At 41.0% G+C, this 25,508-nt stretch overlaps 1 protein-coding gene across 4 annotated transcripts in view; it reads left to right on the forward strand.

The window, feature by feature from the left end:
• CDK8 (cyclin dependent kinase 8) overlaps positions 1 to 25,508 on the forward strand; it is a 72,499-nt gene that overhangs the window by 10,146 nt on the left and 36,845 nt on the right. For 2 of the 4 annotated variants that reach the window (XM_084539263.1, XM_084539264.1), the window contains exons 2-4: positions 6,849 to 6,924; positions 17,117 to 17,227; positions 19,855 to 19,995. In XM_084539263.1, the coding sequence (XP_084395389.1) occupies positions 6,849 to 6,924; positions 17,117 to 17,227; positions 19,855 to 19,995 (328 nt within the window). Of the gene's footprint in view, positions 1 to 6,848; positions 6,925 to 17,116; positions 17,228 to 19,854; positions 19,996 to 25,508 lie in introns of those variants that run through there. The other 2 variants (XM_084539265.1, XM_084539266.1) reach the window with 2 other exon arrangements.

The raw sequence follows: 25,508 nt of genomic DNA on the forward strand, positions 1-25,508 counted from the left end.
ACTTTGCTAGATTCTTTAGTATTTAAGTGATTTTTCATTTAGTCCATAAAATGTAATTAAACTAGAAATTATAGACAATCTGATTGTAGTATTAAGGTAGCTATATCTGCATGTTGACTCTCTGAATCAAAAATAAGGAAAAGGGAAAAGAGTAAAATTCAGATTTCAATATGATATTTCTGTCAATAGTTTCTGAGCTTTGCAATGTATTTAAAGATAATGATATGTTTATCCAAACACTTCCTAACTCTTCAAAACTTAATGTGTTCATCCAGCACACTGATCGAAACTTGAAGTAAATGATGCTGAGGAAAATGAAGACGTGCTCCTGGAAATACATCCTAGGAGAGAGGGGTTGTGCAGGTGCTGTGGTCTTATAGGTCTAGACCAGAACTGAACGTGGTGGAGGAACCAAGCCAGGTGAATCTGGGAAGCAGGTGCTGATGATGCTGGCAGCCACCCTGTTAGAAGGGATGTGAGGTGCTGCTTTTAGTGGTGAGCACAAGTAAATAGCAAATAAAATATCTTAATGTCCTGTGAACTGAATTTATCTGTGTCTGCAGATCAACGAGTAGGAACCATTCTTTATTCTTTACCTGCAGGAAACTTCGTAGAGGAGGCAACAGTTGTGAGCTACTCTTCTGAGCTGAAATCCTCTACAAAATAGCTTTTTTGATTGGTTTGCATTATTATCCTTTATCATTTATTAATACATAAGAGGCTTTCATAACAGAATCTGTTTATCTGATTTTTGACAGATATTTTCTGTGCAGGGAGCAAGCAAGTATCTACGATGGGATAAACTTTAAGCTGGCTGAAAATACATTTAAATACTCTGGGCTTGAATAAATCTGAACTTTCCAACACAACCAGGCTTTGGCTGTGTGGCTGAAAGTTTGTAACGCAGAAGATAGCGTTGACTTGTTCTCTGTAAGTTTAGTATATGCTATAAGACTATTCTATTTTTCAAAACGTTTTTAAATTAAGTCAAATGATGAACCAGGAATTTAACCTCACGTTTATCTTCTGGTCTTGCTTTATCCAACTTGTTTTAGGTAATATAATTGAAATGTTTTTCATTTTTTTTCCTGCTCTTGAAACAACAGCAGAAAAAAACCAAACAAGTGTCCCTTAGAAAATTAAGTCTTTTTAGAATACTTTCATTTTGGAATGATATTTGTAGAGAGAATCAGTACAAGTAAAATCACTTTAAAGTGACCCTCAAACAGCTCGAAGTGAATGATAAAGTTGCAGGTGATTTTGTTGCCCAATTTTGAAGTCATCTTTAGCAACGTTGAACTTTTCCACTAATTAGAACTGTTTCTGCAGCAGATACAGTGCCCAGCTGTGGCTTTCTGTGGGTGTGAATGCACTGCCTTGTGCTGCCTTGGAAGGCACGTAGGGGTTAGAAGATGAACCACGTTCATCCTGCCTGTGGATGAAGCAGCTCTGCCTCCGCCGTGTCTGCTTGTTCTCTTCCCTTGGACAGCCTCATTGCTCATCCGAGCATTCAGCGGTGCCTTTCAGCTCTAATGGGGCAGAAGACATACAAAATAATACCTGTAAACAGTTTGCCACACTCTGAATAAGCCCATCTCCAGCTGAACCCTGGCTCCAGCACAAAGGACAGGGGAACATGTGTGGGGCTGAAGGTGGGATTCCTGCAGCACCAAGCCCCTGACTCACATCAGGCTGTTGTGCACACCTTTGCTGTGAGCTTTCAGCTCCTGCTGTAATGTAATTTAAAAACACTTAAATGTATGAAATGTAATAGGCTTTGTGAAAATGGGATTACAAGCAGGTGAAGTGATTATCATTGCATCACTGTTAGTTCAGGCTTTTTATTTTTTAGAGAATCAAGATTTTTCTCAAGTTTCTCTGAAGGTACAGGATCATCAATCAGCCTTGCTGTGTGCACTAATTATTTTGACAGAAGTTTGGACTCAGTGTGCTTTCTGGCAAGTCAGGTGCCTATGATGTAGCTTCCCAAACTTCGTACCATTTGTACCAAGCACGTAATACTTATTTTTTATATGGTTTATGCTCTGCTGATGCCTGTCATCTGCATTACTCTATTGTTGGCCTCTGCCCTCACCGACCTGTTGTGTCTAACACTGCCTAAAGAGTAGATCCTGAGCTTGTTTCGGTTTGTCAGTTGGATCATAAATCTGAGCAGACTTACTACTCTGGTCCTCAGTTATTGAGGCTGTTTGTCGTGGATGTGCTCGAATAAGTCTATTTCTAGAGTGCTCTGACCTTGTCAGCACGCAGTGGTCTTCGGGGATGTAAGTCGACTTCCCTGAGGGGTGAAAGGGTTTTGTTTGGTCTCTGGTTCGGTGTGTAAGCTCAAAGCACACCGATAAGTTTGTGGAATCTGTCAAAGCCATTGAATTCCAGTAGGTGAAATGGCAAGGCTACTCAGTGCCATAAATGGCATCAGAAGGGGAAAAAGGTAATTCTAGAAGTTTTTCCTTCCAAGTAACCAGTTGAAAGGGCAGACCAGCACCCATATCTTTCTGGGCCTTCCAGAGAGCAAGGTGTTATTTTGGTGCCTATGTAAGTGGTTGTGTATACAGCAGTTCTCCTGGTGTTTGGTATACATGTGTAAATCTTTTAAAGATTTAATCCATATTACTTCTTCACTGGATGTCAAACGTACTAGGCTGATTTTCAAGTCAGATTTTTGAATCAAATGAAAGCAACAAAGCCCACCACCATTGCTATGGCTTGGGGCAGGAAGCAGGGAATGATTTTGCCATGTGAAAATGCCAAATAGGTGTCCTGAAGGTTAGTTTTCTGTCATAAATGGTTCATTCTCATCTTCTAACCTACAGCTGTGTGATGGCTAAGTTCTTCAGCCCATCTCAAATCTACAAATTCAGTAGGGCCATAACTTATACTGAAACTAAACAGAGTAAATATTTCTTCTCCTCCTCCCCTAACTTGAATGCTACAATTTAATTACATGTTATCTTGTTCTTATTTGTAGCTTAAATTTGATCTTTGCTGTTCAACACAATTCTGATGTTTGTAGGTATAATAAAACCCTTCAGTTTCCACGTGATTTATTGAGGTTCTAGTCGGTAGTGGAGCATTTCATATTTCTTGCCTTTCTTCCTAGCAAATATGAAAGCTCTGTTCCCAATTTTGCTGTTAATAGTGAGGATGTTCAGCTGGCTGCTGTTCAGGGGTCAGTGTTGCTTGGTGTTCACCTGGGTAAGTTGGTCAAGACCAAGATGTTTTGTAGCACAAATTCACCTAGTAAAATCCAAGGTGCTGTATTTAAGGCATTCAGAGAAATTTTTGGATTAATGCTGCTGAGGCTGAACCACTCCTATACTACTACAACAGCTGTACTTACTCAGGGTGTTTCACTTCTATTCCTAGTGATGTTAATGGAATTCTCAATGGTAGAATTAAAAAAAAATCATGTTTTGTTAGCATGCTTGTCTTTTAATTATCGGGATTTTCATATTCTTTAGGGAATAAGAACCATAAAGAATTAACGGGTTCATTAGTTTTCTACAGAATAGATGCTGCATTTATAGTTCCCCGTGGTAGCTTTAAGGCGGTAGAAGCTGTTTCCCTCGGATGTTTGTCAGGCTTTGAATTTCCTTGTTTTTAAAGAAAAATTGTTCCTAAGTTTTACACCAGTTAATTTCGTATTTGAGATTTCAGACCATAACACAAACTTGGATTAATGACCATTGATTTTCAGGCTGCTTTTCTTCGTTCTGCTGTTTTACAGCTTTACCAGCCTTCCTATGCATGCTGTTAGGCAGAGCATCTGCCAAAGTTACTTAACGTCTTATTATTAGGCAACTGAGGAAGTGGACAGGTTTTCCCAACAGGATCTTTCTGTTAAAAAGAAGAAATTTACAATCAAATTATAATTCAAGTCTTCCTTGGCTATTAAAATGAAAGCTGCTAAATAGCCAATGCTGCTGTTTAGTTAGCTGTGGAAGATGCTTATAAATATTTTATTTTTCTTTTTTGTTTCCTGCCTTGTCACCCTGAACATATTTTAATTTTCAAAGAATGCAATTGCCCATGTCCAAAACCACAGAGAGGCCTTTTGGGCTTTGTTTAGATGAAAACAGCCTCTGGTCAATATATTTTGGAAGTTGCCTAAAATAAGGTTCGTCACTTTGACCTTTCCTTGGATTTCATAGCACTTTTGTAAATTCCTATCCCTCCATTAGAAAACTATTCCCCCAATTCCCATGGCTCCAAGGAATTCTAGGAAGTTTATGTGAATAAAACTCAGCTTGGCTTAACAGAATTTGGGGTTTTTGTCCTTGGATGAATGGAGTAGTTTTCTTTATCCTCTTTCCTCTACAGTGGTTGAGTAGGTGGAGAACAGGGCAGAGACCGCTTGCTGTGAGTACAGGAGCGCAGCAACCTGGCAAGTGGGAAGAGCAAATTAGCAAGTGGTTAACTCCAGGTGGCTGTCAGGGCACAGCGTGGCTGGACACAGGATCTCTGGATCTCAGATCTGCAGCTGCCTTTCCATGTTAAGAGTTAATTTTCCTCACTAACTTTTTTTTTCATCCACTGTGAGTATCCTCTTGTAAGGAGAAAAGTGGTTTGTTCTTAACCCCACGGCAAATTTCCGTGTTAAAGTGATGGTTGTAAAAGGCTCAACATGCGCAAATGAGTGTTTGCTTCCAGTTTTGTTCTAGGAAACAGCTGAAGTCTCTTTTTCAAAGAATTCCCAGAGAAAGTCTGCCATCTGTGATGGAAAATTTGAATCCGACTTCTAATTTGGCAAGAATTGGATTGGCTAAAAATAGAATTTCACACTCGTAAACGGGAGGCGGCCTGAACTACAGTCAGTGCTACCTGAAATGCTCGTGATGATGGCAGTCGTGTGGCAGCACTTCTCTCTGTGCTGAGTTCTTCAAACCCCACAAAATGGGAACAGGCAAGCAGGCAGGTCACTGAGTAGCCTCTGGTCACACCAATTTTGCTCCATGATCTGAGGCTGGGAGCGCTTGTAATAGCAGCAGTGGTGTGGCAGTGCTGCTCATGGGGTGGGGATCTGCTCAAATACCTTGAAACTGAGTCTATAAACAAATAGGGCAATGAGAATAACCTCCTGTCCAGTCCGTTTTGCTTCATATTTATATCTGATAATGGTTGTGAGCTGTTGCCAGTGAAGGGAGGTAGAAAAAGACAGGGTAAAGAAAAAGAAAAAATCTTTCCAGATAAAAAATTGTCTCGCCAATCCACCATAAATGTGTGTAACTTCATTTCAACTCCACTTATGCTTTTGATCCTTACAACAGTGTCATCGTTAGGTACATTTCAATGATATGCTTAATAACAATTTCTTGTTTTCAGGCTTCATGCAGCTAGTTTTCCTGTAAGGTGAGGAACAGGGAATTATTCCCTACTCACACCTCCTCTGGTCACATATGAATGAGTTTGTGCTCAGTATTGGCTCTCTTTCTTTTCCAAATCAGGGCTTTTTAAGTTTTATTTTTATAAAATGGAAGCTTTTTAATGTCTCCTGTCTTTGTCCTCCTTACTCTTTTTTCCCCCCTGTTTGTTTCAGATCTTGTATTCCCCCCCTCGGATTTTATCTTGCTGATTCTGTGTAATTGCCCTCTTACTGAAATCTGCTCTCGCCCACTCGCAGTTTCATTCCACGTTTCCTCCCCATTAGCTGTGTTTGTGTTTTGCCCATTAATCTCCTACTTCTTCCCCTCTTCTGTTTGGAACAGTTATTGCTAGCAGTGGGCTGTCTTTGAACCCCATGCAAAATCTCTTGGACGGGACCTGATAATTTGAGGGATTAAATACGTAGTGATGAATAGTGGAGAGCGTTTCATGTTGCAAGACAGCAATTCAAAGCCTTACAAATTTTAGAGAGAGCTGGAGTAAACAAGTGCATGTGCTTTAAATGCTTAACTCTAGGGCTTTTTTTTTTCTTTTGGGTGTTTGTGCTCTCTGTTTTTGCAGGGATTTTCCTTGCAGCTATGAAAGCTTGAAGCAGAATTCCTTAAAAATTAATGAGGGTTCTTATATAACCCAAGGATTTGGGTCTGTTTGTATGCTCCAAGTATTGAAGGCGATGCTGTTAAGTGCTGTGTCCTTCAGGAGTGCTGGGGATGCCAGCCCAAAAACCAGAAGGACAAGCACTGTGTGTCCTAAGTTAGAGAGAGCTCTTTGAGGATGGCAAAAAGGAAAGGTTCCTTGCATTTTAAATAAATGAATGCAAGGTATAAGCAGGTTAAAGTACAGGAGGTTTTTGTTTTTAAGTGTCAGGTGTTACTGAAGCCGACAAACAGTGCTCTAGGGATGTCAGCTTGCACGAGTACCTTGTTGTTGTTCATCTTGGTGGTTTGGTTAGTTTGGTAGAAGCACAGTTTTAGGATGTTTTTTGTGACCCAGGGGAAAGAAAAGGTGCTACTATGACAATGTTCTTGTGCCACTGAAGAGCTTGTTAAAATATGGGGAAGTTTTTTGCCTCATCGGGGTCCCACATTTATAGGAGATGTACCCCTAGCTAGACTTGGAGAAACTTTATTCTAGTATGCACTAAATGTTTGTGCTGTTTTCTTAGTAACACAAGAAATGAATGGAAGAAATGATGATTATAACATTTAAAAAAGTCAAAATTGCTATGTAAGTAGTGAGAACGCATTTATATTTTGCCTCTAGCAGGGTGGTGTGGTTAGCATAAGGCTTAGTGCTCAGCTTGTATCCAGGCATTAAATCAGTAAAAAACTGAAAGAAAATAAGGTGAAGAATATGAATTAGAAACTGCTGAGTGGTGATAAAGAGCTCACTTTAAATTCACAGTGCAATTTTTTTTTAAAAAAACTTCTTTTCTTCTTTCACAGGAAAGATGATAAAGATTATGCTTTAAAGCAAATAGAAGGTACTGGAATTTCTATGTCTGCATGCAGAGAAATAGCAGTAAGTAACATCAGTTCTTTCTACTAGCAAACAGATTTATTAAAAGTGTTGATTTGAGTGCATGCTGTTTTTGTTGGCTGAATCATGTTATTCTACTATATTTTCATTACGGAGGTATAAAATAAGTACAAATGGCATGGAAGATTTTGCACCTGTTACACTTGCTGTCTAAAAATGATTTTTTAAGTTAAAATGTACTGACTGCCTCAGTGCAGATTAAATGCAGCAGTTTAAAAACATGATTAGAGTCAGTGGTTTAAATTAATCTGACTTTTGCATTAGTGCTTCAGTTATTTTCCTAAAGAGGTCAATTCTTATGAGCTCCGAATGATTAAAACCTGTTGGGTTTTGTTTAAATTAAGATTTCCAATCAAACAGGCATCATCATTGCCTCACGGGCTATAATATACCCATGAATATTAGTCATACATTTTCCTAGATTATTCAGGTTTATATTTTTATATTTCATGTTGTTAGAAAAACATAAGTAGCTGTGGATTGTGACAAGTTTGCACAGAAACTGAAACTCAGTGGATAAAGCCAGTATATAGAAGGTTCTGGTTAACTCCTGTATATTCTTATTTTGTGGCAGTGCTTGGATTTATTTATCTTGAAATGTTTCAACTGAAATTGATGAATTAGGAAAGGAAATAACCATAACTCATGTGTTTGAGTAAGTGTTTCAAACCCACAGTCTTGAAGGATTTAAAACTAGTAGATCTACTCCAATTTCATGTTTGATTGAAGAGCGTATCAGGATTTCAGACACTGTTGACTTCAAGTTGGCTTTGATTTCAAACAATTTAGTCCTTGAAATGAGTGAGGTGAAAAAATGAAATGAAACTATATTCTGCAGGAGAAGGTAATTGAGCAGTTTTTGAAAGCTGAGCCTTTTTTGCCATGCTAGATAGACATCCACACGGAACTGAAGGAGCTGAAAACAGGGCCTTAAATTTGGAATATCCCAGCCACTTTGGCAGTAACTTTCCAAATATTGTGACTTCCTCGGGGTGAATGCTTTTGGAAAGTGTCAGCTACCATTTCAGAAGGATTTGTGAGAACATCTTATTTGTATTTTTTGCACTGATTTCCCTGAAGAGTTTAAAAGAGTTTATTCTATGTGAAGCTGGCAGGAGAAGCTTGTTAGGGAGGTGTCTCTCTTTGCTCGGGGAAAGATCCTTACTCAATTTGTATCTATTAAAAGAGAATTACTAATTTGGCTGACAGTCAGGAACGACTTGGCCTCTTTGCATAGCTTAAGGACTGCTGTGTAATCATTCCTCTAGGGCAGCAGGGTCCCCCGTAGTGATAAAAGAGGAATGAGAAGCAGGGAAGCTTCCTCCTTGCTCTGAGCTGCTGCAGCTGCAGCATTGCACCCTTTGAAGAGAACAGCAGTACAGCTCTCAGCCCGTGGTGGGAGAGTGGTAAAGGTGAAAGAAGGGCAATGTTCTGAAAGCACCAAAGGCACAGGGAAGGCAGGCTGAGAGTGGAGTGGAGCCCAAAAGCTGGTGTAGAGAGAGAAAGTCAGAGTAATCTGCAACAGCATTCCTTGAGCTGCTCTTGGCTCCGCTTCCAGTTTTGCTTCCAGGCTTCAGCTGCTGATGTGGCTGAGTTCTCCTGCAGTTGAATTATTAACCATGGACTTCTAGGGTTTGAGTTTTTTTCCTTACTGTTCTTGTGATGCTTTTTTTGAAGGTAAGAAGGAACATTGCCCCCCAAATTCATTGTTCCTCTTGTTTTAATTCCACTAAATATATATATATATATATATACACACAAATATATATACACATATATCATATTCATATATATATATATATATATTTCCATTCCTGTGAATTAATATCATAAAGAAAATCAGGAACTTCATATAGAGATTAGCCACTTGAAGAGTAATACCTATATTGTCTATATTGATTATATGAGTAGTGTATATATGAAAATACTACTGAGTTAATCAGCAGTGTTGTACCCTAAAATGTAATCTGTACATTTAATTAATAAATTTATTTGTGGTAATACTTAAAATTCAAGACTGAATACCAGACTTTGTAACAGTGTGGTCTAGACCATCCTGATGAGTACTTTTTTTTTCAAGTGTGGTGGTATTGAGGAGAGGTAAGATGACTTGCATTGTGAGAGATACGTATCGCTTTCAGTTTCTCAGAAGAGCTAAAGTCTTGCATTTTAGTCAGATTTTCTGGCAAGAGTGCAGTTTGATAAAAATCAAAGTGAAACTCTTGTTTTTACAGCTATACAATCAATTTTGTCTTGTTTTATGATGACTATCTTCAGTCCAGGAATGTTGAGTAACCTATATGTTTAAAAATGCCCCAACCTACTTTTCTGAGGCTGATAAGTGACAGTGTCAAATTTTCAGAAAAAATAAAGTAATTGACCTACTTCAGTGGAAAGAGCTGTGAACCAGGGCAGTGACATGAGGTGAAATGGCTGACTTGGTTATGGGATGAGCTCAGCCTCTACAGGAATATAAAACTCTTGTGTTTTAGTACTTGTTGCAGCCTGAGAATTTAGACCCTATGTTCATGAACTTAGCTCATTTCTTATTCTGTTTAAATAAGAGGGGTTTTGTAATGCTTTTATGTAAACTGTTACTTTTTTTTTTTTACAATTATGCTAATTGATTAATATTGAGATAGTTGTAGAGCTATAGCCTTTCTTATCTTCCCCCATTCATCCACCATGTGAAATGTTTGGGAATCCTGCCTCACCCAGAACCTTTTAGCTGAATGTTTGTCTGTTCTTGTTCTCTATAGAAGTGAATGCTGCCTGGGCTTCCTAATAACCTTTCTATGATATGTGCCTTCGCTTTCAAGAACTAAGCGGGCAATAAAAACTGCATGCTCACTATACCAAGAGTTAGATTTTTATTAGATGGGAGAGTAGAGGGTTAGAATGGTGAGAAGATGTGTATAAAAATGTGTAGCACAAAGTCCCAATCCCTCAATTCTTAGATCAGTAGTTTAATTACAAGGAAGAATGTTCTTAAAAATTATCTACCTGGAATAATATGGTAAATACGATGTCACAGTTCACAAAGTAGGATGTTTTTTTGAGGCTGTAGCAAACTGGAGTAGTTAACCAGGCTTCATGTAGTTTCAAGCTTATGATTTTGGTTTGAGAAGTTTCCTGTGCAGGAGACTTAGGCTTTAAAGTAATCATAAAATGACTTGGGTTGGAAGAGAATTAAATCACCAAACTCCAACTTCCCTGCCATGTGTAGGGACATGTCCCGCCACACCAGGTTGCCCAAAGCCCCATCCAGCCTGGCCTTGAGCACCTCCAGGGATGGGGCATCCACAGCTTCTCTGGGCAGCCTGTGCCAGGGCCTCACCATCCTCTGAGGGAAGAATTTCCTCCTAATGTCTAGTCTAAATCTATCCTCTTTTAGTGTAAGACCATCCCCCTTTGTCCTATCATTATCTACCTGAGTAAAGAACCCTTCTCCATTTAAGTCCCCTTATAAGAATTGAAAGGTTGCAACAAGGTCTCCTCGGCCTTCTCTTCTCCAGGCTGAACAACCCCAGCATCCGAACATCTCTCAGCTGTGCTGTGCTCTGTCCTGCCTGCCTGTTGCCTTTAGAGCACGGCAGCCAGCTTTTACAAGTTAGAACAGCCTTCAGACTGATGGATCCAGGACAGAAAATTGCAGAACAATAACTAGCTGGCGTCTTTGTTTCCATTCTTTCAGTCTGCCTTGGAGGCATTTGGATTTCCTTCGGATTTTGTGGTTTTGTGTTAAAACAAATGCAGACTGTTATCACAAAAGGTGATACTCTTAGTGTTGGATCTATTAGTAATATGGCTGCAGGATAAGTTCATTCATCTTGACCCAGTGGAAAATTAAGTGTTGTTAGTTTTCTGTTGTGTGAGCAAGCCAAATTGACCCATCCTTCAGTTGTGCTGTGGCTCAAAGTGCCTCACGGGAAGCTGTAGGTAAAACAGACAGATAAGGCAGATGTCCTGTGCCCCAGGTGGGTGAGAAGAGAGCCCAGGTGCCATTCAGTTGGTGGCCTTCACTGAGTTGACCTCAGTGGAGGCTGCTGCACGGGTTGGTCCTCTTCCTCAGGCCTCTTCCTCTGATGGAAGAACGGCTTAAGGGCGTTTTCCAGAGTCAGTGTGAACTAGAGTAAGGACTGTGAAGCAGCACACAGCCATTGGAGACACCTTGCAAGGCAGAAGTTGAAACCTAATGACTCCTTGATTCACCTCATCATCATCTTCCCCGGGTAAAGGACCAAGTGATTGTCCCAGTGGGTGGAAGAGATGCTGCACCTCACATTTCTTGTCTGAGTGCTGACAACGTGCGGCCCAGGCCTGCTTTGAGTAGATCATGTTCAGAGCAGGGACCCATGCTGCAGTGAGATGGCCTTTGCTGTGGTTTTGTGATATGCAATGGGGAACAATTTGTGGGTGCAGGTTCCTCACGTTAAGTATGGGTGGCTGTCCTGTTCCTTCTGCATTAGCAGTAGAGGCACTCTCCTGCGAGACAAAATGCAGAAATTACTTAAGCAAGTACAGTCCTCGTGTTAGAAGTACTGGTTTTCTTGGCAAGCCTTCCATGTGGTGAGAAGCAGCGAGGTACTGAGGAATACGGGTGTTTAATGTGACTCCATTTGACCAGACTAAACTCTCTAATTCTTTAATAGTAGTATGGTATGTATACAAACAGCATTCTTAAAAGTTTGTATAAAAGGAGGATAGTAGTAGGTTTGGTTCTGTTCAAGTGGGATGAAAATACTGAATAAATGAGAGAAATTGTAATCCTTAAGAATTGTAACAGTTTCTGTGAAGTGTAAAATCTGCTGAGCTTGACAGTGCTGGTGTCATCAGGATTCTTCATCCACCTCCTTACTTTCAGAGAACCTTCAAGTAGTATCTCAGTAACTTCTAATAATTTGAATATTCTTGAACTTGAGATCCTGATAAATACTGACGTCTGTGTGATCATGTAAGACTCATTTCTTCTGGAAACTACAAAAGTTAAATCAGAGTCGTGCGTTTTCTCTCTTGACATTGTGTGTTGTCAGGCTTCTTTTTACGACTCAAAAATTTAGGACTTGAAAAACGAAAAACAAAAGGACAAACTAAATCAACAATTTCACAGTTGTAAGTCTGAAGAACTGTAGTTTGAAAAATGTATTGTCAGCCTCATAATAAATTCAGAGTGCACAGCATTATGACTTTTTCTGTTACATTGCCTTTGTAAGCTTTCATTTGAACAATTTTGAAAGGAAAACAGCATGTTTTTTCAGTGGATTTTTTGTTCTTTTTTAGTACTGTGGAATATCTGACTTTTGAGAGTATAAAATGAAAATTGTATTTACATTGAAAATAAGATCTGGAATCTAATGGATAGCAGCTAAGTCAATGTGGGATTTAACTTTAAAATAAATTTGCTTTTTAGAGTTGAAATTGAAAGTTTTTAAAGTACTTGAGTAAAGGTATACTTTTGATAGGAAACTAAGAATAACAATGAAAACTTTTAAAAAGATTTACTTAAGGAACGTAGAATTAGATGATGCTTCTGGAGTTGTCATATTCTATTTCTTCAGACAAGCCAAATGCACCTTCAGAATTAGCAAAGTACAAGTTAGGCTTGTAAGGAGAAAAAAATCTCTGTAGGGAGACAGTCTCATTCCAGTTTGTAAATATTAAGCCAAAATTATTTATGACTTCAGATTCATATGTACTTGTGATAGTATTGTCTGTTAGAATAGCTGCTCTTAGTGTTTTTTTTTTGTTTTTTTTTTTTTTTTGGTTAGAGAGAGTTCTTTCTCTGTCTTTCTTTTTTTGCAGGCTATAAAGATTTTGGTTGTTTGTCTCTTGTCCTGCTGTAGCCAGGAGAACGGAGCCTGTAGGCTTGGGCTTTCTTTGCCGTGTTGTAGTTGGAATTCATCTTCCCTGAATTGGCTGGAATTGTGTGTAGTATTTCAGGTGATGTCTTAGTAAGCTTGTACTCATCTATCCTAGCAGTTGTTCCACTGTTTTTTATCTGTTGCAGAATGACAAAATCTTAGTGCTGTCCTGGTCTGCCTGCCTTTCTCAATGAATCATGGTCTGCTTTTTCTTCCATCCCCCTTTCTTTCTGTTTCTATCTTAAGTCGTGGCATGACTACAAATGTACAATTTGCTTGGTCAGTTAGTGGGACTGAGCCTTTTTGAGGCGTGAGACGATTGGATTTTCAGTTTATGCCATCAAACTGTCAAGATGACACAACAGTGATTTTTGCTTAACTGAATGTTTCGATTGATATTGCATAGCTGCTTTATGTCCAGCCAGCTTTCTCATTGCCCTCTGCTTTAGGGGCAAAGTGTTGTGTAGCTCTTACAGGAAGGCAGTGAGTGCAAGGAGTGACCTTATCTAGCCTCATCTTGACCTGCCTCAAGCTCTGAGAAGGGCCTTGAGAGAAGCTGTACTTGTTTATTGAGGTAGACGTGGCAGCATTGCAACACTGAGTAATTTACCACGCATAGTAGCAAGCATCACGAGTGGAGGTGGAATGGCATTTGCAGTAAAGCTAGAAATTCTCATTTCTGGAAAGAATGCACTCATTCAGCATGGTCTCCTGGCTCATGAGAGGTGTCTGTAGTAATGAAGAGTTGTGCTGCAAATGTGTGAGTGTCACCAGCTGAAGGAGACCTCCACATTCATGGAGACGTGTGCTGAGTTCAGCTCATATTTGATATTAAGGTAGTTACTGTGGTGTCCCTGAGCAAGAACAGGTCTGCAGTGGTAGTGTGGTAGCTATTGATTATTTAATGATGTTCTGTCTTACCTGTGTTTGCCCTTCTCCATGAAGCAATTCAACAATTTCACGTGTTTCAGGGCACTTTTACTTGTCCCTCAGCTGTCCCATGGCTGTGGAATTAGTGTTTCTGCATTTGGAAAGGGAGACACAGGAATTGCAGTACAGGCCCGAGCCTTGGGCCTGTAGGGATGCTGGTGCCTTTCCATGTCTCGAGCAATATTTATGAAAACAAGGGAAAGCCTAGATGGGAGCAACGTGGGGTTTTGACACTCGGGTCAAACCAGAGGTATCAGCAGCAGCATCAGTTGCACATCTGCACTTCTTGAAGGTGAACTAGGTCTCCCTGCCTTATTTAAGGGAAACCTTTGTCGCTGTGGAAGTCATATGAAATGCAGGTTAAAAGTACAGTAATTTACTGAGGGCCAAGTGGACAATTTTTCTTTTTCCTTGTGTTCTGTAGAACTGAATTAGGGTAGAGAAGAAGGTACCAGAGTCACTAGGCCAAGAAGTGGCCTTTGTCCTTAGCAAGCACCTTGCTGCTGTTTCCTGCAGTCTGCTTTTTCTTCCATGAGCTCTGTCAGCTGCTAGACACGAGGAGAGTCATCTGGTAGAAAAGGCGCGTGGCGTGCGGGCTGGAGAGGCCTGGTTTCGGAGGGTGAGGCTGCTGGAAGTGTTGCTTACAGCCCACGTGGTGTTATCTGCATGAGCTCTTTCTGTCCTGCAGACAGCATTTGTGTTTATTGCTCTGTGTTGCCTCTGTCCTGGAGCGTTTCAGCCTTTCCAAGACAGTGACTCAGGGATCATCTGTCATCATTGCAGCAATTATTTCCTTATTCCGGTGGTTTTGCTGCTGTATTTTAGCCATCCTCTTCACTGGGATGCGTGTGGCTATCCAGCTTTGACCAAACACTTAAAACACTGGCATGCAAAAGGAACCATCATATCACGTTTGGTTTGATGTGACGAAAATGGGTTTTTAAAGTGGGAAATACCTGCCACACAGGGAACTAGGGAGTAGGATGGACTTGAAATGGGATGGAAAAGGGTGAACGAGGGGAGGGTTACACTTGTTTTTTGGAGCCATGACTCTGTCTTCCTCTTATTGAGAAGCAGTCTGTATCTGGGTGTAAGGAATTGGAGCGCTGGTACAGGTGTGTCATCAGAGCACAGAAAATATGCTGAAATTTTGGTTTGGGACACGTAGTTGCTGCACTGTCACAGAATGTTTGACATAGATTTGACTTAGCACTGTGAATTTATACTGAATCTCCAAGCAGTCCTTTGGGCTCTAAGCAGTGGACTTGATGATGTTGGAGGTCTTTTCTAACCTAAACGATTCTATGATTTTATAACATCCCCTACGAAGAGGCTAGCTTCTACCTTTGGTCTCTGCTGCACTAAGTCTGGCTGAGATGGAGTAAATTTCTTCCTAGCAGCCTGTGTGGTGGTGTGTTTTGGATTTGTGACTGAAATAGTGTTGATAACACACCAGGGTGTTGACTGCTGAGCAGCACTGGGATAGCATCAAGGCTTGCTTTCTTTCCTTTGCCCCAGCAGTGAGGAGGCTGAGGGTGGGCAAGAGGCTGGGAAGGGGACACAGCGGGGACAGCTGAGTCTGACTGACCTCAGGGATATTTTATGCCTTGTAACATCATGCTCAACAGTAAAAAATGAGGAACAAGGGATTTGAGGGAGGTAGCCATTGCTGGGAAACTGTGCATCAGTCTACGTATGGGAGGTGGTGAGTGGTTGCTTTTGCTTTGCTCTTTTCATCATTCCTTTGCTTATTGAACTGCTTTTATCTTAACCCAAAAGTTTTCTTCCTTCTGCTCTTCCTCATTATCCCCCATTCTTCTGGGGCTTAGCTGTTAGCCAGGGTGCACCCACCACACCACCGATGCCTCCCACCAGCAGTTAACAAAAACTGCAAATAGCATTTCTAATTTTTTTATACTTATCCATAGTAGGAATTACAGGTATTTACAGAATTCTACACTTGTTCTTTCAGATCATGGCTTGAAATTCCTCTATATAACTTAAAAAATCTGAAGATAGTAAGTTAAACATGCTGAAACTATTGCCTTCTGTACCGATCTCTGATGTTTCCTCATCTCCTCAATTCTCTGTCTCTGTTTTGTCTCATACTTGAGACAAATCTGTGTGGAGCTCAGTACTCTTCCTTGCTCAAGAAATACCACGCTGAAACCTCTGGTCAGTGAGTAGGAGTGGGAATCTGCCTCAGATGAAATGGAAAAGGAGGACACAAGCATATGCAAACATGCATATTTTTACTATCTCAGTAGCAGCTAAAATGTTAGCATGTGTGACTAAGGTATCAGTGGAAAGGAACTCATTATCTTGTTCCCTCTATGCAATGGGATAATTTTGTATCTTATATTAGATTCAATCCCAACATACTAATTTTCTATTTTCTATTCAAATACTAGTTTGAATTGTCCTTGGTATCCACTCTTGAGAATAGTTTGCTGAGGTACTTCTAAAGTTTTTTTTCTTTAGCAACCGTGTCAGTACAGTGAAATTGTGAGATGAAAGGAGAGCTCAAATATACATTCAGTCTGCATTCAGCTCTTGTGCGATGCCCGTTGTGTTTTCCTTTTGGTGATGATTAAATCTACAGTTTCTGAAGCTGCTGAGCTGATTTAATGGCTCGCTGCTGCCAAAAAGTTCTTGCTCGGAGCTGTGTTGTGTCCCTCTGCTGCTGCCGGGTCTGCTGGTAGTGCCGTGAGTCATTGCAGTGCAGGAGCTCAGCAGCAAATTATCGCCCTTGTGTGTCTGGGTTGGTTTTCTCCTGAAGTGCTGAGCTGTTCCACCGACAGTTCTGGCACTTCCAGAAGCTGGTGTACATTGTGGGAGGGAGTTTGGACCTTCTTCGCTTGGTGGCGTTGACCTTTCAGAGCAGCTGGCTCTGTCTTGAGAAGCACATCTTCATTTAGCTGCCTGCATTGACACGTTCTACATGAGTCATCCAATTGAGCCTTGAGTGACTGCATCCAAAATGCAGGCTTTCCGAGATAATTGGGAGCCAGGAGAAAATTGATGCCCCAAAATGGCTTTATCAGAGATTAGAGCCTGTAGGAAAGGGCAGATGCCACAGCTGGCTGTTTATGGAGTTGTCTTGATCCTGCATAACAGCGAGGTTTATTGAGCCTTAAACTTTTAGGAAATAAATGGGAAGTGAATGCCCTAAGGGGGGTTATGACTTGCTTTCAGCTTTGGTTTTAAACTAGTGACTGGGTCTGTCAAAAAAATATTTAAAGAAATGCTGTGTTTTGTGTCTTGCAAATTTCAACCTACCATATTTGTATTGTATAATATGTAGCAAATACTATTATTCATCTTTCAGCTCTTCCACTGCTCTGGATGTATGGATATAATTGTGGACTTTCTTTATTTTGCAGTTGCTGCGAGAGCTCAAGCATCCAAATGTCATTTCTCTGCAAAAAGTGTTTCTTTCTCATGCTGACAGGAAGGTGTGGCTTCTCTTTGACTACGCTGAGCATGACCTCTGGGTAAGGTGAATTATTTGTTGATAACAGACATAGTTTTAGTTACAGAAAAGAGACAAGGTCAGGAAAGTATAGTTTTTCACCCAGAATGTTTTTTGGAAACTCTTTCAGGACCAAAGAAAAAGCAATGGAAAATGTTAGGCAAGCACACAACACGGTTAACCTGTGACCTCTTACAGAAGATAAAATCTGCATTCAGCACTCAGTAGCTAAAAATCTAGTTAAATGCAGATATAACCCTTCACTACAGCTAAAATAAAGCGTGTGGGGGAAAATGTAATTGGTTATGCAGGTGGATTGCCTTTGAAAAATTGCAAATGTATTGGCTGAATAGGGTAGTCTGGAACTTTGCTTACACTGCATGTCATCAGTGAATAAATGAAGTGAGTGTAATGCCACTGAATATAATTGAAATTTCATTCATGTGTTCCAGTGGAAAGAGCTTGTTATTCAACTCATTTTTTGAAATTCATGTATTTGTGAGGAAGGCTGTTCATTCCTAATTACAAGATACAGCTTTTAATTATAAACATGTTGGAGGCAAAATAAATTTGTTTTAAGATATGTACCCTTTTCCTCTGTTAGCTTCATATTTGTAACCTCAACATCCATCTAAAATGCTTAAAAAATTAAAGCAGCATTGTAAAGAATGCAAAATCCCATGTAGCCTCTACTTTCCTGAAAGAGAAAGGTGTTTGTGTTTACCAGAATTAAATTTGATATGCATTCTGAGCATTACTTTCAGTGGAACAAACAGTAGAATATTAACTTTGAAGGATATTAAGATGATTCAGATTAAATGGTACAACAGAGGCAATTTGAAATAAAATGGAGTTCTTGAGGTATGTGTTTGTGCAAGACTCACGCATTACGAATCATGAGTTGGTTTCTCCTCTGCATGGAGGTTGGACAGACAGCTAAGGTGTATGAATCAAATTAAAACTAGTTCCTTTTGAAAATTGTATTATTTGAAATTGGGATGAATTCAGGTATTGGATTTGAGTTAAATGTCTTGGATGTTCTTACTAGTTATATTGAGATTTTATTCCCAACATAAAATTGGAACGAAGTTATCACACAGCTGAAATGTTGACATTTTCTAAAGGTTGATTTAGAAAAATAAATAAATTTTTGAGGAAGTGGTTTGTTTTTTCAAGTGCAGAAAAACCAAGCATGTTATTCTTTTCACTGCTCCCTCCCATCTTTATATGTTAAGCTAGAGAAGCTTAGGAACATGTGAATTATTTTTTAATTCCAAAATACGCTGTGAGGCTCTGTGTTAGGATATGTCTAGTAGTGACCTGTCATTGTTGGCATTTTTAAATTTCTGCATTGCTTCATACTTGGCTAAAATTGCCGTAGAAGCACTTCGGTTAATGAAATGCTAGCTTATGTATCATTAACTTAAGAACAGCCCCCACTTCTCATCTTTGTTGGCATGCACACTTGTGTATAAATGTGGGAGCTCCTCAGCTGTACCTGTTCCTGGCTGTTCTCTGTACCTGGCTGAGAGCGATTAGGCAGCATGGTTGTGCTGTGTCAGTGCCTGGCAGAGCTGGCTGTGGGCTCAGTTCTCCAGTGCTGAGCACAGCTACTGCAGCAGCTCCCTAGCAAGGCTGGGGAAAGGGCCCAGTGTCTTAGAGCAGGAGTAAAAAGGAGAAGGAGGTTGAGTAGTCAGGTACCGAACCGGCAGCTGGAACATGAAACTTCCTAGGAGTGTAGGAAATGGAGAGGCCCTTCCTCAGTAGGACGATGATGTGGTAGGAGTGCAGTGCCAGGTTTCCTTTGGACAAGGCGGACGGGGTGGTTTAAATCATCACACAAGTGTAATCCATCACAAGAGTGTGAATGTGTGCAAAAGCTTCTTCTGGAAGTTCTCTCTCAGACAGAAACATGGAAATGGTTACCATTACTGACACACTTTTTGCTATGGCCTAAGTGCTAGTGGCACCTGGGATTTGAGTGTTAGAGGAAGACGTTCTCTTGGACACTTCCTTGTTACTACAAGACAATATTGCTTGTGTATACAGTCAAAATCATGACAGTTTTTTTCTGGGGCTTGGAGGCTGATGTTAAGATGGACAGGCTTGTAGCTTTGCTCTGTCGACAGCTTCTCTTTGCTGTGATGCCTAAGGGGATGGTAAACGGAAGCCTAGATTCATTCCTTGTTTAATTTAAAACTCCTAACACAGTTTCCACGAATTCTTCTGGCATTACAGATTCAACGTTACAGTGTCATGGCAGTGGGAGAAAACGTAGAAGTAAAATGATATAGGAGTTGGGTAATTCACTTTTAATTCTGTGCTGTGCTATACAAGACGTCAGCCTCAAATGAATATATATCCCCCAGAACCTCTAAACCCTTAGAGGTCAATGATCTGCAAGGGAATTTGCTTTGACAAGTTAATTTTTGAGAGATTCCCTTGGGATAGTGTTCCTTTTACCTCATAGTATTAATTTTCTAGTACTTAATATACATGTTTCTAATTGGGAAAATGAGTGATGAACATTTGGAAAAGCTAAGACATGTATGTAAGGAACTGCTGGCAATATTTTTATGTAATGCTGTAGTGTTCTTTTTTAAAAAAGCAAACATTTTCTTTATTTTGATTTCTTTTTCCCCTTTACAGCATATAATCAAGTTTCACAGGGCTTCTAAAGCAAACAAGAAACCAGTTCAGTTACCTCGGGGAATGGTGAAGTCACTGTTATATCAGATCCTGGATGGTATTCACTACCTGCATGCCAACTGGGTGTTGCACAGGGATTTGGTAAGTTGATCTGCAGTGGGTTTTAGCACTGGGATGACTGAGGGCAGGGATTATTATTATTTTTTTTTAACCTCTGGGAAACCCAAACCTTTGTGCTAAGGGCAAGTGACCATTGTTTTAGAAATAAAAGCACTGTTTTTACAGTGGTCAGCCAGCCCTGTCTAGGAGAGCAAGTTTTTAAAGCCTGCTATGATCAAATATGCTTAATGGAAGTGAAGTGTATCAGATGGCTGGTTTACTTTTTTGATTTTTTCTGAAACTATTTTTGAATGTGTTCGTTTAAATATCAGGCATGTTGAAGTACAGAGTATGCCTCTGGTAGTATGACTGCAGGCCTGAGAAATAAATATTGCATGCGTGTAGGTGTGAGAAAGGATGATTGGCTCCAAGAGCTGCTGAAATAAAAACTGAAAAAATTATGCCTGAAACTATCAGTTTTACTTAAGAAGGTAACTTTTCAAGGCTGCTGTGTTCTCATAGCATGTATAATCTAGTAGAAGGACAGCCATGACAACTTCTGAAGGCTTCTGCAAATAAACTCATGTTTATCCTAACTGCAGTGTAAGCAAAAAAAATTGAACTTAAGCTACTGTTTCTTAATTGGGAAACCTAACCAATTCCTAGATATTTGCCTCTGAAATATACCCACAGCTTTTTTTTTGCATATGACAATGTTCTGTCATCTTAAAATCAGGTAGCTTTCTTGACCCAGTTGTTTACAGCTCTTACTCTGATAGCATTTTTTATCAATATAGTATACTATATACAACACCTCTAATTAATGAAATTTCATTAGTACGTGAGAGTATCATTAGTCTGACCTGTCATTCCCTTAAGTCAGTATTACCAGTGCTGTTCAATGCTTGGTATAATAAATCTGTTTTCCTTAATGCTCTTTAAGAATCACTTTCTTTGAAATACCTTTAATAGCATTCTTTGAAATGTAGTCAATGACTAGTTATTTGTCTTCTATTTTCATGCCTAATAAATGCTTTTACAGAGTGCCAGTCTCTGTTTAAACTGACGGTAAAACATTTGTCTTTGAAAAATAATAACACTTTTAGAACTGGAATAAAAGGAAGCTTTGTTTTATTGCAACAATTGTATGGATATTGCTTCTAACTTGCTCCTGGTTTTAGAAATCAAACAAAAGACTCAGCACTAAGAAAAAGTCAAAAAGCTTGTGGTGGCTTTGTCATGACTTGAGAAATAGTGGAGCAAAATGTAAAATAGAAATACCTAGTATGTGACTGCTTAGACACTTGGTTTTAAACCAGAATGTGATGTCTTAACTCTAATTACATGCCTGCAACCGTACTCTTCAGTATATTTTTGAGGCATACAGAAAACAAATGACCTGTCATCAAGAATCTGAATTTTCTGGTATTTTACTTCCTACAGCTTCAGAAAATTTATGAGCTTAAGCATTTAAAGTATGAGTATAATTGAGTGAAAAAACTAATGCATGTTAACTGGATGGCTCAGGAGATTGGTAATTTATTACAGAGCCTTTCACATCTAGGTCTGTAGCTGAAATAGTTTGTTGGCAACAGCCAAAAAAAATTACCATCTCATTTTCTGACCTATGTGAAATGAGTTGGTGGTCTCAGTCCAGCAAGCAGCTTTTTTTTACCAGCAAAAAACCACCATCACAATTGGCTATCTTCTGATAATCCGAGGAGAAAGCAAAAGCTTGAGGCAGAGACTGAGAGGTCATCCCGCTGGAAGCTTGTCAAGCCACGTTGGTGAGAAAGCATATCAAAGCTGTGCAGGGGCTGCATGTGCTGCCTTACTCAAGGAGACTGTGGGGGTTGTCAGTTCAAAAATGTTCAGTTTGAGCTCTTTAATTAGTGGAAAGTTTGCTGAGTTTAGAAGGCACATATTCAGTGCAGCGGAAGAGACAGAATTGTACGTCAGGTGCTTTCTTCATTTTTTTACAGGGTTCCTGGGGATAGCTTGAGTAAGTTCTTAGTATTTTGTCTTAGCAAGATGGGCATCTTGGTGCACGGTTGAGTTTGCAAGCTGAGACTTCCCTACAATGTGTATATTCCAACGCAAAGCAACCCAAGTTAATGCTTGTACTGAGGTGTGGGTTTCTGTTCCGGGATAACTGTACCATTAGACTTCAGGAATATTGCTGGTCTGTGTTAAATCACCAATTTCAACTCTGGGCTGGGTGGCTGGATAGATTGTTATTGAAACGATGTGTATTTTTATGGGAATACCTGCACACTGACATAGAGTTGCTCAAGTAACGTGCTTACTTTGTTTTCACGTGCTAGCTATGTGAGTGATGTTTGGGGGAGAAAGGGAGCTGAAGAGTATAATACTTTGGCAGAAAAATCAGTTCTTTGATACGTCTGTCTCTTAAGATCAGGAATTTTTTAAGGTTAAGAAAGCTCTTTTCTTGTAGAAATAATTGGCCTCCACTGAAGTGCTACTTTGTAGTGTTTAAGATGCCTTAACGAAGCTAGCATTAGGGTCAGGAAAGTTGTGAAGGTTAAGATCTTTCTGATTCTTCTAGCCAGAAATAAAAGAAAGCATAGGGAAACTCTTCTTGCTAGCACCAATGGGACAGGTAATGAAACTCAATGACCCCAGCAGCACGTGGTGCCCTGCAGGGATGTGCTGAGGTGACCTGAAGGGGTTCCAGGGCTGCAGCTCTGCGTGGGCCCAAGCATGAGAAGCAGTGGAGTCGTCAGCCCAGGGGTGAGTTTCAGCAGGGACCTCCTTTTCTTCTCCAGTTTCCCTCTGTCACTTAACCAGGACCCTGGCCCCAAAAATGCTTGGTCACTCAGAGCGTGTTATGTAGTGATGAGCTCCCCTGTGTGCTGGGGGAAGCTCGTGCAATGTAGTACATGGAGGGTTGGACATGATAAAGGCAAATAAAGGAGAGGAGAAGGTAAGGGTTGCCTTCCCCCTCCTGCTGCTCTGTGTGAAGTTTTTATCTGTCAGGCTCTCCCCTGTTGAAAGTAATATACATAACTTTTGAGTCCTGGATGGCTTTTTGAAGATGTGCTACCCGCCTGGGTTTCCCTCACGTCCCAGACGTGTCACTGTGATGCTGAGACGCATAACTCAACAAAATTTACATCTGGAAGCAGCCAGAACAGAGCTTAGACCTCTCCAGCTCCCTCATTATTTACTGCTTTCTGCTTGCTGACTTTCTAGTGTTTTATCCTGTCCTTGAATCCTGTGTGGATGGAGTCAGAAAAAAAAAAATCCACATTCCCTGACCAGCAGGCCTTCTTTCTGCAGCACAGGGGACTTTCCCAAGTGTGACAGTTGCTAATATTTATCTGTTTCCTTTAAGTTATTAGCACAATGCAGCTAATTGTAATGTTTCAGGTGCATTAAATCTCACTTTATGCACTCTTAAACCAATCAGGAAAGAAAAAAAGCAGGAGCTAGAAAAGCAGAGCACAGATAAATACGAGGCTCCAAAAGGAAAGGTAATGATGGCACAAATAAAAGGCACACTAATCTCTGCCTACCTTGCATGTTTATAAAGTGCTACCTTTGTGATAAGGTATGAAGGCAAAATGAAGGAGCAGGAGTGGAGTAGCTGAAGAGTTCTCTGCCGTGGCTTAATTAGGTGGGCAGCTATGGCTTTATCATCATAGCTTTAATTAACGGGCACTGCAGGGCCCGTGTGGTGAGATGGTGGGGCAGGCAGGGCTCTGTCCTGTGGGGCAGAGGAAGGGGCTGTGTGCTCTCCTCTGCTGGTGCTGCGCTCAGGACACTGAGTCTTAAAGCATTTAAATACGACTTTTGACAATAAAAGGACTCTGCTGGTATTCACAACTCACCTGGTATTCAAGATCTGGAGAGCATTTTTCCACAGAGCCCTCCTTGGCAGGTGGAAAAACCTCGGCAGAAACAGTGAGCTGGTGCAAAGACAAACTCCCCATCCCTGGACCCTTATAAGAAAAGCAGGATTTTTAGGGTCTTGCTTCAGCAAGAGGCTTTGGCCATTTGAGTGCACAGCAGATAAAAGGCAGAGGCAGGGATCTGAGCTGAACCGGCCTCCGTGCTGGCATTACGGTGCCGAGCCAATCAATCTCCATTAGAGTTCACAGCCTCTTTGATCAATCCATCTTTAAAAATCTTTCTTTTGTTGTGCGTTCCAAGGTGATGACTGTATAACGTGGACTCATCTCAGATCAGTTTTGGTGCATGGCTGGGATTTCTGGGTGCTTGCATATCTCCCTTTCCAAAGAAGGGGAACAGTGAGCTGTCAACCTGCCTGCTCGGAGCCCAGCTCTTTCCCCAAAATGTCTCTGAGGTCTGCAGGGGTGTCCCTGAGCATGGCCTGTGCCCTTCTGCCCCTTGCAAGTGCTCGGGGTTAGGTGGCACCACGTCTACGTGCCTTGTGGTGCTTTCATTTGCTCTGGTCAGAAAAAGACCACCTGAAAGCTGTGGTCTTTCCTGTGAGATGACGAATCCACATCGAGTAGACACCAAAGGCCATTGCCCCCCAGCCTTCGCTCTGTCTTGTGATGGCCAAACCGGGGCACTCCTTGATTTACTGGGTGTTTTGGCACAGTCCCACCTTGCACCAGAACACGAAGAAAATTTTTATTAGCTCCTTCCCTTTCCACATCAGTCAGAAAGCAATGATAGAGGGTCAAGGGAAGATGGGGCTCCCCACTGTTGGAGGGGCTGGGACACCTTTACCTGGTGTGGGACCTGCAGCTGCCACCTACAAAAATAGTTACACGGACTGGGCTGGACCTATGTCTCCTGTCAGGAATAAACATCCCAGGAGAGGAAAGGGTGCTGTCGTGAGGTGTTGGGACTAGAGGGAATGGCCTCAAGCTGTGCCAGGGGAGGTTCAGGTTGGCAATGAGGAGACATTTCTGCTCAGAAAGAGCAGTCAGGCACTGGGACGGGTTGCCCAGGGAGGTGGTGGAGTCACTGTCCCTGGGGGTGTACAAGGAGAGGCTGGATGTGGTGCTTGGGGACATGGTTTGGTGGGTGACATTGGTGGTAGGGGGATGGTTGGAGCAGATGATCTTGGAGGGCTTTTCCAACCTCAATGGTTCTGTGATTCTGTGTTACACTGATCAGAGGCTAGAGCCTGAGCTGGAAAACATCATGTGGGACAAGGTAGGTAAGGCTGTAATTTGTAAGGTCCTGCAGTTTTGCCACCTAACCTAACCCATAAAAGTGGCCTAAAAGAAAGCTGGAGAGAGACTCTATCAGGGAGTGCAGCTATGGAACAAGGAATAATGGCTTTGACCCAATAGAGGGGAGATTGAAATTGGATGTGATGTGAGGCAGAAATTCTTCAGTCAGAGCACAAAGCACATGTGGGTATTAGGGCTGAAGATGCACCTTGCTTCTGTTCTTTTCCGTAAAGAATAGAATGAAATTACCTAATAAACAGTGTTAAAAATATACCCAGGGCACAGGATGGGAGGTGCAGGGCAGTCCCTGTGGCCGAGGGGCAGCCTTTCTCTCTGGCAAGCCAAATGGCCCAGAAAAGGGGCCCTCAGCCCCCCAACCCTCCT

Source organism: Aythya ferina, assembly GCF_964211825.1.
Source record: "Aythya ferina genome assembly, chromosome: 1".
In the NCBI taxonomy this organism is placed as follows: Eukaryota; Metazoa; Chordata; class Aves; order Anseriformes; family Anatidae; genus Aythya; species Aythya ferina.